This window comes from Protopterus annectens, chromosome 17.part0 (assembly GCF_019279795.1).
Source record: "Protopterus annectens isolate FY-2018-M chromosome 17.part0, PAN1.0, whole genome shotgun sequence".
In the NCBI taxonomy this organism is placed as follows: Eukaryota; Metazoa; Chordata; order Ceratodontiformes; family Protopteridae; genus Protopterus; species Protopterus annectens.
The window spans coordinates 174,844,386-174,856,788 of record NC_056751.1 but is presented as its reverse complement, the minus strand read 5'-3'; the positions used below and the strand labels follow the sequence as shown (position 1 = coordinate 174,856,788).

General features: G+C 38.8%; 1 protein-coding gene across 3 annotated transcripts in view; it reads left to right on the top strand.

Annotated features, from left to right (window-relative positions):
• The window catches only part of KCNN2 (potassium calcium-activated channel subfamily N member 2), a 544,190-nt gene that overhangs the window by 36,993 nt on the left and 494,794 nt on the right, over positions 1-12,403 (top strand). For all 3 annotated transcript variants that reach the window (XM_044059288.1, XM_044059289.1, XM_044059290.1), the window contains one exon: positions 11,479-11,897. In XM_044059288.1, coding sequence (XP_043915223.1) covers positions 11,479-11,897 — 419 coding nt within the window. The remainder of the gene's footprint in view (positions 1-11,478; positions 11,898-12,403) is intronic.

The window sequence follows — 12,403 nt, the reverse complement described above, 5'->3', positions numbered from 1 at the left end:
CAAAATTGATTAATTTATTTATTTGATATTTGTTTACCAGGATGGTTCAACTGGGTCTACAGAACCCATTTTCAGTGGAGGCCTGGAGAGAAAGGCTCCACATACAGTACAATACAAATGCATTACAGTTCAAAAACAATGCAAGTGACATGAAGGATACTATACAAAAATAAGCTGATAAAACGTAAACTGGGTTACAAGATATACTACACATCTGGATAATTCTATAGAATTATATTATTACAGACAATTTTAGCCATTCTAACAATATATACATAGCCTATGAGTCGATAAAGTGTACAAAAGTAGTATGTAGGGTGTAACATAAAATCAAGCCAGTCAGCTGACTGCTAATTTAGCACAGCAGTAGGGTGCTACACTGTTCTTTCCTCCTGAGTAGCTGTGTGGTAGCAAGTTCTTCACTGGGTGTTCCAGACTACAGTAGATCTCTGGATGGGGAAAGCTATCCTTTTCAACTGAGAATCAGGGATCATAGAACTGGTTTTATATAGGGATGATGCCCATGACAGAGGTGATGGGTTTGTTTTACCCACCCCAAAAATACTGGTTTACATTTCTTTCTCTCTGTTAATTGACTATCTGTGAAGAAGACTGGTTTTATTGTGTCTGGTTGACGTTATAAAACCTGAAGCATTGGCAAAAGTATTTTTCCTCTGTTTATTTGATAAGTTTTTCTGCATAGCTGCCTAGTTTGAGCATTTTCTGGCTTGTTAAACTTGATTTCTGCATTAGTAGCTGTATTTAGAGCACAACCAAAAGCTGTATACTGAATTTCCTGTTTGCACTTAATTTTAAAATTGTTTTTTTCTCAAAACTTGCATATTTTCTGTCTTTGACCTAGCACTCTTGTGTGGGGTCATTTACTGCACTGTTATAACTTGATATTACTTGTGAACCTCTGCTATCTCTGAAAAAAACAAAAACAAAAAAAATCTTGCTTTTTCCCACTTTTCTGAGATTTAAAAAAGTTCAAGTTACAGGCTTGCTGTTCTTGAACTGTTTTGTAAGTTTCTGTGAGGCCATTTTTGCTTGGGCTAAAGGAAAGTCTCTCTGTTGAGCAGTGGCAGTGATAAACATTGAGCTGCTTCCCTGCCCCCCGTGGGAGTGGTTACTGACTTGAAACTGTAGTTTTATTGGCCAAAAGGGGTAATTTCCAAAACTCCTTTATATTCTTCTCTTAAAACCTAGTTGCCTTGTGGTTTTGGCGTCTTTTCAGGCTTGTTGGCTGTTGGTGAAGCACCCACCAAGAGGAGAAAACGCTGAGAGAAGAAAGGAGCCACTTTTGAGATTTTAAGTATTTTTCCTCTGTTTATTTGATAAGTTTTTCTGCATAGATGCCTAGTTTGAGCATTTTCTGGCTTGTTAAACTTGATTTCTGCAGTAGTAGCTGTATTTAGAGCACAACCAAAAGCTGTATACTGAATTTCCTGTTTGCACTTAATTTTAAAATCGTTTTTTCTCAAAACTTGCATATTTTCTGTCTTTGACCTAGCACTCTTGTGTGGGGTCATTTACTGCACTGTTATAACTTGATATTACTTGTGAACCTCTGCTATCTCTGAAAAAACAAAAACAAACAAAAAAATCTTGCTTTTTCCCACTTTTTTGAGATTTAAAAAAGTTGAAGTTACAGGCTTGCTGTTCTTGAACTGTTTTGTAAGTTTCTGTGAGGCCATTTTTGCTTGGGCTAAAGGAAAGTCTCTCTGTTGAGCAGTGGCAGTGATAAACATTGAGCTGCTTCCCTGCCCCCCCGTGGGAGTGGTTACTGACTTGAAACTGTAGTTTTATTGGCTGTTTTGGGTCAATTCCTGGCTCTTTGCAGCCCCTGCTATCAAGCACGCTTTAGAGTGCCTTAGCGCGATTTAGCTTGGAGTTGCCACTAGAGCAGCATCGGGCAGCGCCGGTTTAACAAGGTTAAACTTTTTCTGGCTCCATAAAGTCTGTTCTTCATTTTTTCCCTTAGAACTGCTCTACTAGTAATCTAAACAGTATATCCCTTAACTAAAAAGCACAACACTTGTTCTTAAAAGCTTTTACTTGTCTTAAAAGCATCTACTTTTCAAGTTTAGCACTTCTGTATTATACAAAGTCCCTCACTAGCAACCCCCCCCCCCCCAGGAGTACCCACTTCCTTACTAAGTTCTCTCTTATTCAGTTACACCCCTAACTTCTAAATTTCTCTAGCATGTTGAAGGGCCAGATGCTGGCGTCCTCTCCTGTCCAGTTGGTGAATTTGGGAATATTGAGGCAATGTTACAATTGCCTCATGTACACTGACAACCCTCTCCTCCTCCCACATAACACAAATACTTGCGAGAGATGCAGCTATTTAGCCAAACTGGAGGCTGAGCTCTCTCAACTCAGGACTGGCAAGACCAGACAGGAGGAGAATGCAACTACATACACAACAAAACCAGTCTCACATAAAGCTATCACAACAATGAATCAAACACATAAACACACAAAGTCATACTCGGAGGCTATGAGCAAAAATTTACCTAAACAGCAGAGGCCTCCAAAGCAGACATCCAAGCAACTGCCACCTCATGACACATCACAGGCAACACATAAACCACAAAATCAGTGTGCAAAGCAGTCACAGCCCTTAAGGCCAAATACAACACCAAACATACTTGTCATAGGTGACTCCATAGTCAGACACACTGACGTCCCACTCACCAGGCTGAACAAGGAGAGAGTCACAGTAAGCTGCCTATCGGGCGCTAGAATCCGCCACATAACACAAGCACTTTCGGGTCACTCCACAGCAAGTACAAATATGACACAGTCATTGTCCATGCTGGTGTGAACGACCTGAGACGTACCTCCCTGGACTACATGAAAAGAGACATAGAGGAGCTCTCTGATTATGTAGCCCAGGCAGGTATGACCCTGACCCTGAGCAGTATCCTTCCTTCACCAAGAATGATGCCACAACATAGAGACAAGATGATCAGCTTTAACAATTGGCTTAATTTCTGGTGTCATTCAAAGGGGATCCAGTGTCTGTCTGCCTGGGATGACATGCTTGACAAGCCATGCTGCTTCACAAGGGACGGCTTGCACCTGTCACCCCTGGGATTCCGGATATTGGCTGAGGCTCTTGCCACCCCCATAGTGCCTTTTTTAGGCAAGGCTCAAATTCTAAACCTACCACCCTAGAAAACAAAAATGGGAAGAAACTAAGGGTAATGCTGCTCAATGCCAGAAGTCTAAATCTCAAAATGCACGCTCTTGAGGCCCTTCTCAGTATGGAGAACATCGATGTCTGTGCTGTGACTGAAACCTGGTTCAAGGCTCCTGAGAGCACCCCGGCACTATCAGGTTTTACCTCATATCATGCGTTCCGGCCCCAAAACCCGGACCACACCACAAAAGGAGGGGGTGTATCCATATTCATCAAAGATACCCACACCTCCAGGTTGGTGGCAACGCACGAAGCATCTGAAACCATCCAGGTGCAATTTACCATAGGCAAAACTGCTCTACAATTTGTAGCATGCTACAGGCCACCTTCTCAAACTCAGGAACCACACACAGCCTTCCTGAAGACACTGGAAGGTATAAATGTATCTCCAAACACCATTATATTGGGTGACTTCAACTACCCGAATATAGACTGGGAACATTACTCAAGCCCCAACTTTCTAGCCCAAAGGTTCCTGGAGTTCATAAATTCAAATGCCATGGAACAACTAGTCACTGTTCCCACAAGAGGAGAAAATATACTAGATCTCATCATCACAAACATGGGGACAAAATGCTCCACACCGGAAGTATATCCCTCATTGGTGAGATCAGATCACAAACTTATCTCACTGGAAATCCACATCCCACCCCCCCCCAAACAAAAAAGACCACAGTGAAGAACTTCTCTAAAGCAAACTTCACACTACTCAAGACTGGTGTGGTATCCTTCAAGGCCCCCAAGCCAGTGGAAACCACAACTCAAGCTGCTGAAGCCCTTACAAATGCCTTCTACGAACACCTCCAGGACTGCATGGATCAGGCAATCCCTAATAAAACCAAGACTCTTTCCACCAAGGGCAAACGTCTAGTCTGGTGGACCCCAGCCATAAACAAACTTTACAATAAGAGGAAAAAGCTGTTACATGATAGAGCAAAATCCATAAAAGAGAAGACACCCTTGATCATTATTAGTAAAAAAATATGACCACTCATAAAATCATCCAAGGCCAAATTTGAGAGAAAAATTGCAATAGATTCAAAAGACAATCATAAGGCCTTCTTCAGCTATGTTAGAAACCTGGGTGGAAACTCCCAGATATGCGCAGAATTAGTCCAAAATGATACAAAAATCACTGAACCCACAGACATTGCCAACATACTGGCAGACAGGTTCAGTGCAAACTTCACCCCCTCTCCCCCCCAAAAGGAGAGATAACTATCCCAGCGGAGTGTAGCCTCCCAGACATCTCTAATGCGCAGGTGAAAGCTGCTCTCTCTAAAGCTAAAAACACAGCATAAATGGGACCAGATGGTGTCCCCGGCTGTGTGCTACACAAACTCAACGAGGAACTAAACCCGCATATAAGGCAGCTGTTTAATCTTAGCTTTACCACAGGATACATGCCCAAGGAGTGGCGTACAGCAACTGTGGTCCCACTCCACAAAGGCGGTACCCCTACGGACCCTGGAAATTACCGCCCCATAAGTTTAACAAGCCTGGTCTGCAAAGCTATGGAGAGGATCATAATGGAACTCATAAACAAAGACATAGGGGACTTGCAGACATTGGACCTGACCCAGTTTGGCTTTGTCAAGGGCAGATCATGTCTTTTGAACTTGGTCGACTTCTTCGTAACAGTCACCAAGGCCATTGATGAGGGAAAGTCAGTCCATACAGCCTACCTTGACCTTGCAAAAGCTTTCAACACAATACCCCACTCGGGTATTATAGAGAAACTTACCAGCTTAAATGTAAACCCATATGTCACAAGATGGGTTGCAAACTGGCTAAAGGACAGAACCCACAGGGTTAGAGTTGCTGGCGCCATGTCAGACTCCAAGCCGGTCACAAGTGGGGTCCCACAGGGCTCAGTCCTTGGCCCCCTGTTGTTCGGCATCTACTTCTCAGAAGTACAGGCAAACATAGGAGGACTATGGCTGACAAAGTTTGCAGATGACTGCAAACTGGGCACCATAGTGGAAAGTACATCGGACACAGATATCCTTCAGAGGGTCTCACGGAAACTGATAACTGGTGCCAGAGCCATGGCCTTAAGTTAAATGCCAAAAATGTATAGTCATACCCTTTGGGAAAAACAAGGTAACCCCAAGCTACCATATAGGTGGCAATCCATTAAGCACAGAAGAGGTTATCAGGGACCTGGGGACCCAGGTTGACAGTGGCCTTTCTTTTGACACTCACATTGCTAAAGTGGTTAGAAAGACCTTCTACATTGCCCACCTGATCATGAAGGATTCACATCCAGATCAAATGAGGTCATTGTTCCCCTGTACTCTTCACTTATCAGACCAATGATCGAGTACAATGCCCCATTCGGGATGTATCTCACCCGACACCTGCAGCAATTGGAGAGACCCCAAAAGTTCCTCACCAAAAGGATAAAGGGACTCCAAAATCTGTTATATGCTGCCAGACTGAAGAAACTCCAGCTCTATTCAGTCGCATACCGCCTGCTAAGAGGTGACCTGTGCCTGACATACAAGGCCATGTCCAACCCGGAATTAATGGACATGCTCCACCTCAAAAATCCAAATCTACCAGATCCACTAGAGCAAGCGACTTAAACCTTAGCACGGATATAAATAGGACATGCTGGAGGGATAGATTTGTCACCCAGAGACTCCCTATGCTGTGGAATAAAATCCCAGTCCATGTGAGGCAGAGCACCTCGCTGGCTCTGTTCAAGAGAAATCTTGACCGGTGGATGGGAGATCGTAGGTTTACCCCAGGAATCATCTCTGTGTCACTGCTGGACAGAGGCACAACAAACTAATGGGCACAGTATTTTTTAACATAAGGGGTGGTGTAAGCCACAAAACTTTGGGCTAGGCTTATAAATGCCTTAGGGCAGATAGCCTAGTATAAACCTATGAACCTATGAACCTTTCTGATCACGTTTATGTCTTTTTCTTATACTTCAACTTGTAAATTACTGATGTTCAGTTAGGAATTCCCTATCCATCTCAGCATGGTTTCAGTGACGTAGGTTAACTATGAGGATAGCATTAAACCATTTACTTCTCAAGGAAGTACTTTCTAAAGGTTGTAAATTTCCTGCTGACATATGATCATAAACTAATGAGTGGAAATTCTGAAGAACATTCACATCCCCCTATTAAGTGACCACCCTAGAAATAGACATTTAAAATTTAAAGAACTTAAATAGAAAAAAAATAAATAAACTACGAAAAATCTCACCACATATGGAAAGACATTCCTATCCAAAATAACAATGAGACATGAACCTGAAACGTAACAAAAATGTATATAAGCACTGCTGATACTTTAGGTACGACAATACTGAAATGTTATCTAATATATAAACAATAAATAGAAATCCCAATCAGACTTTATCCAGCAGACATTTTACAACCCATATCCTACAAATGCCTAAGGCAGCAATTTTCCTGAATAAATATGTTTTATGTTCTAAAAATTCATCAGGAAAAAAAAACACACAGGCCCCAAATAACAAATATGATCAGTTAATCTAGAATCTATGCTGTGCTTTTGCTTCTGAATCTAGTTTAGATCCCTGCCACTGTCAAACCCCGCAACATTCTTAATTTTAATTCTTAAGTTTGCCATTGCTGTCAAAAGAAGACAACCCCTACAAAACCTGACCAGTCAAACAAAAGTAAAGAAAAGACAATGATGCTTAATCATTAAGATATTCAAAAAATAGCCCTAGAATATTGCAGAATTGTTAACTCAAGTAGCCTATTATTATTATGTGATGAGGATGAATCATCCAAAAATAAATACTGTAATACTGTGTCCCAGAAAATGTGTGAAACCATGATAAAGTAAGAAACATAGTAACGTGCATAATACCAGTATATGATATTGTCTAGTTACACAGATAACAATGTATTTTACTGGCTGTCCTTTTCATGAATGACATCTGTGTCATTCTGCAGGACTGTCTCGATGGCAGTTATTATGAGATAATAGAATGTCAATCATTTGTGGATGCAGTAAGTAGAAAAGTCAAGGTTAGATATTACTGTAACGTGCAGAGGTCTATGGTAAATTAGCCAACCACACATAGGTAGCAGGGCTCCACAATTACACCCTTCTCCATAGTCATATCAGGAGGCAATTCTTTATTGCTTCTGACTCCTTTGTCATTGTTTTGTAGTACGGATATTTTGAATGCCACGATAATGACAGAATCTGACATTAGAGGAGCTCCCATTTATAGAAGTTCAGTGAAATCAGTGTGTGCTGGGCAGCATGAGATGTGATTACCTCAGTGTATTTCTGTGTTCAGTAAACCTTCTGATGGTTTGGTCCAGGAACAGTACTTCTATTTTTTAGTATCTCACTGTGTATAAAAGCTGCATGGACTGCCTGACCTTGTGAAAGGTATGTCTTTTTAATTGCTTATGATCCTCTGGGGCCATTGCTTTTGTGTTGCACTGCCCTTGTAGTCCTGTTAATGTCAACTAGGTATAGATTTCACAGCTCACGTGTTGGTGAATCACAGAATTTTAGGATGATATTACCTTGCATTCCTATATTGTACCTGAACTCATCCACTTCTATATATATATATATATATATATATATATATATATATATATATATATACATGTTTGAATGTGCATGACTCTCATATATAGTTTTACTGCATAACAACCCTGTGCATTTGGTTGGTTGACAATTTTTTTCCAAAGAATTAGCATTTATTAAGCCAAGGAATCTCTGGGTCTACAGTGTTTTGAGGCAAAGGGGCTCCAATTAATTGATGGATAATTGAAATCATATGATATAAAATAGTTTTTATTCATGTGTAGTTCATTTACTGTATTTATAAATTTATCACGGTCATCCAGCAGTAGCTCTAGATGGTTGTCACTGTTGAAGTGACACCCTAACTATTGTGCAAAAATGGGAAAAATGGATGGATGGATGGTTGGATTCAGTGACATAAAGTGTGTCCTATATTAGGATGTTAACTTATAATTTGCCTTGTTTAGAATATGCTTAGTTTGTGGCCAAAGGGTATCTGTATAGAGATGGTAGGGTACCTTAGAAATATGGACACAGCCTCATAATTAACCTCAGGATTTAATGTGTGTCAGGTGCAAAAACTGGCTATAGAGAGAGAGAGTGTTGTTTTTATACTGAAACCAGCTTTCTGTCACAGCACAGATATGGATCTGTTCAACATACAGTGGAGCCTCAAGATCCAGAAATGTGTTATTAAGACTTCTTTTTGTTGAATAAAGAACCCTTTACAGGATCAGAACTGAAATTTCTTGTGGGTACTTGTCCATTATGTTTAGAAGTTAGGTAGTCTGACTATGGTTAAAAAAGATCTTGTGGGGCCAGCAACGGTTTTGGCCATTATGCAGAAACCATGCAGTGAAAAGTGCAGGCCATGCCTTGCAAAGCAGCATAGCATGTCAACCATCTTACCCCCACACTGATACATACTGGAACACCCTAGAATGGCATCACCAATTTAGCCAGTTGTTAAATGCAATTGTCATTTCTCTATATCTAAGCAACATTTTGGATGAAGGTAGAATTCCACTCAGGTATAGAGTCTTACCTATATTCGGTACATGCATAGAGAGATCCAACATGTCTCATTGGATGTCCCCCTGGGTTTGGTGCCTCAAATTATTCACATCTACATGAGCTTCCACTGGGTTTGCAGTCATATTTGCCTGTTGTGAAGGACTGGATAACTCTCATAACATCACAGATCCTGGGCAGGAGAGACAGCTAACTGTACTCATTTCCTCTCTATCCTGGTACTGTTACCCATTTCCTCACTGGTGAGTGTGCAGTCACTATATCAGACAATGGAGTCACATGTTACTTACACGTTTCTGTTGTCACATGCAGATGCAGAGAAGGAGTTACAGTTTGCTGCCGAGTAAATTTCTGATATACGTGAGTGTGGTGGTGGGTGTTGTGTTAGAGGTTTGTTGCTTAGGGTAAGGGTGATTGAGGGGGTTGATTTAAGAGGTCTCCTGCTGAGGGTAAGGTTTGTGGTGGGTGCTGTGTTAGAGGTTTGTTGCTATCCTACTCCTTACCTTAAAGAAAAATTCTGTAACACTATCACCTAACAAAGCAGGCTCAGACACACACACACACACACACACACACACACACACACACACACACACACACACACACACACACACACACACACACACACACCATTAACTGTATCCCCTTATGTAACCTTTGTGATAACCCTAAAACTCACACACTCATATATACACACACATCATCTATCCCCTTTCCTAACCCTTATTTTAACGCTACCCCACAAACATTTGTGCAGATGCGCAAAATCCACTTACCTGTTACAGTACAGCATACACCCATCAAAATGAGTGTTCCATACACAGACCTCTTAAACAAATGAATGTACAGTTCATTATCTCATGCAAATAAATGTGAGACAGAATGAATGGTGCACATATATATGTATTTCTGTATGTCAGAGATTCCTATCATATATATAGGTATTTATTTATTTATTTATTTTTATTTATTTATTGACATTTGATTGCTGGGAAAGTCTAACTAGGTAGGAGCCTATTTTCAGCAGAGTCCTGGGGAGAAAAGCTTCAAAGTATTACAAAACAATTTAAGAATAATAATTTTACAGTCTTTAAAATGAATACAAAAAACAAATACAGTTTAAATAATTATAACAAATTAGACATAATATGAAAATAAAGATTAAGAGTAGATAAACGTTATATTGTAGTGTATATGTAGGAATGTCAAAAATAGATGAACATATGCATGCTGTTAGAAAATATAATAGTTTGACTAAGAATGCAGCAGTATGTAGTTTGTATAAAGAAATTACTTTTTATATATTCAAACCTGGCAGTTCGGTATGTGGGTTAATGCTGTGAGCTGTAGTTCCTGGGTACATGGTTTGCATCCTTCATCCCTTATTTACCCACTGTGTGACCTTGAGCAAGACACTTGACCAGACAGTGCTTGGAGCAGCTGGAAATTTGGTTTAGACTTCTTAGTGGTCACCTGAACTGAAAGCCTGCTAACTACCTAAGTAGGTAGATATTGATTTTAGAGAGGATAATGGAGAAAATGTTTTAGATTGTTGTGACTATCATTGGCTAATGCTCCTGAAGGCATAGTAGCCACCTGGTGTTAAATAATTTTGCAGTGTTGATGATGATGTAAAATGTGAACATAAACTAAAATAAGAAGCTTTAAAGCATTAATTAATGTATTCAAAAGTATTTTTATTCAATGTTTAAATCAAACCACATGTTTAATCTGATTGGTTGGTTTGAGTCACATGATTGTTTTAAAACCTATTTAAACCCTTTGGTTTGCTTTTTGTCAAAACAAAAAAAATCTGAAGTTCTCATTAATCTATAAGCAAAACAAAGGAGTTGGTTCATTGTTGTTAGTTTTATAAATAAATATTTCATGTTCCTGTAAGCGTTATTGTATTTTATTTTTTTTCATTTTGTTCACGTTTTTGTACAGTCATAATCTATGCTTTAGTGAATAATTTATTTGATTCCATAGAAGAACAAAATAAGTTTCACTTCATTCAGCTTTGTTGTATTAAGTGCCAAATTCCTAGGGAAATGTAGACATGCTTCCATTCATATAATAAGCTTGCCTCCTGCAAGTATTTGTTTCTACTTTTTTGAAGTGCTGTATGAAAAATGTAATAAGTAATTTAGTACTGATACATACAGATACCTGTACTAGTTGTTTTCAGTGGCATGTTTTAATCCATTATTATGAACTGTTAATTTTTCCTTTCATGCAGAAACACCAGAATCAACAACTACTATATTATGAGTGTGGCAGTCTGACGTTAATGTACAACTAAAACATGTCAGTTTATTCTTGGATAGAAATAAAATATAGACTCATAACTGTTTATGAATCTTCCATTATTTTTACATTAAAATAATTATAAAGCACCAGTTTAGTAATAAAAAATTGGTTATTTTACACAGTGTTTTCATTCATTATTGTGAACTTTTATGAACTTTTTGTTAAATCATATAATATAATTTTTTGAGTAGGGAGCATTGATAGAAGTGTCGCCTAATATTTATATAGAAAAAATAAATTAATAATTCACGTTTTCAGAAGAAGTTAGTTTAGCAGTAGCTATTTTCCATAATGTAAACTTGAAACAAGAATGCATTACTCTGACTTTCCACTGATAACGAAGCTTTTGTTTTGCAGATATGTAAAATCTTTTCAATGTTTTCTTCCAGTTATTCATGGTAGACAATGGGGCAGATGACTGGAGAATAGCAATGACATATGAGCGAATTTTTTTCATTTGCTTGGAAATATTGGTTTGTGCGATTCATCCTATTCCAGGGAAGTATACTTTTACATGGACAGCACGGCTTGCCTTTTCTTATACCATATCTACAGCAATTGCTGATGTGGACATCATTTTATCAATACCAATGTTCTTAAGACTGTATTTAATCGCCAGAGTTATGCTTCTGCATAGCAAACTTTTTACGGATGCCTCATCAAGAAGTATAGGAGCACTAAACAAAATCAACTTTAATACCCGTTTTGTAATGAAGACATTAATGACCATATGTCCAGGAACAGTACTTCTGGTCTTTAGTATCTCACTATGGATAATCGCTGCATGGACTGTCCGAGCTTGTGAAAGGTATGGCTTTTGTTTTCTTTGTAAAACTGTGGCTCTTTAATAATATATACAAATTAATATATGCCTCTGCATCTGAAATTGAAGTGTACATCACAATTCCTGAATGTTTAGTTTCTTTTTGACAGAAATCTTTATAGCACATTGTATGTAGCTGTTTTTAAGAATCAAATGTGTTTATAAAGTTTTATCTGTAGCACCATAAATGGTTACATTTGCTTGTACATTTACCAACAGACCCCAGCATGAAAACATGCAAAATCTTAGTAAATTCCTTTATTTTACATATTATGATTTTCTGTATCTTTCTTATTTTGTTTCTTTATTTTACTTATTATGGTTTTCTTTATCTTTCTTATTTCATTTCTTTATTTTACTTATTATGGTTGGTTTATTTTTTCAGTTTAAGAGGCCACTTCCATGAATGTTAGCATTTGAAATATTGTACATTTTGATTAAGCCCATACAGCCATGCACATTTGGAAGCTACAAGCTATATATTTTTCAAA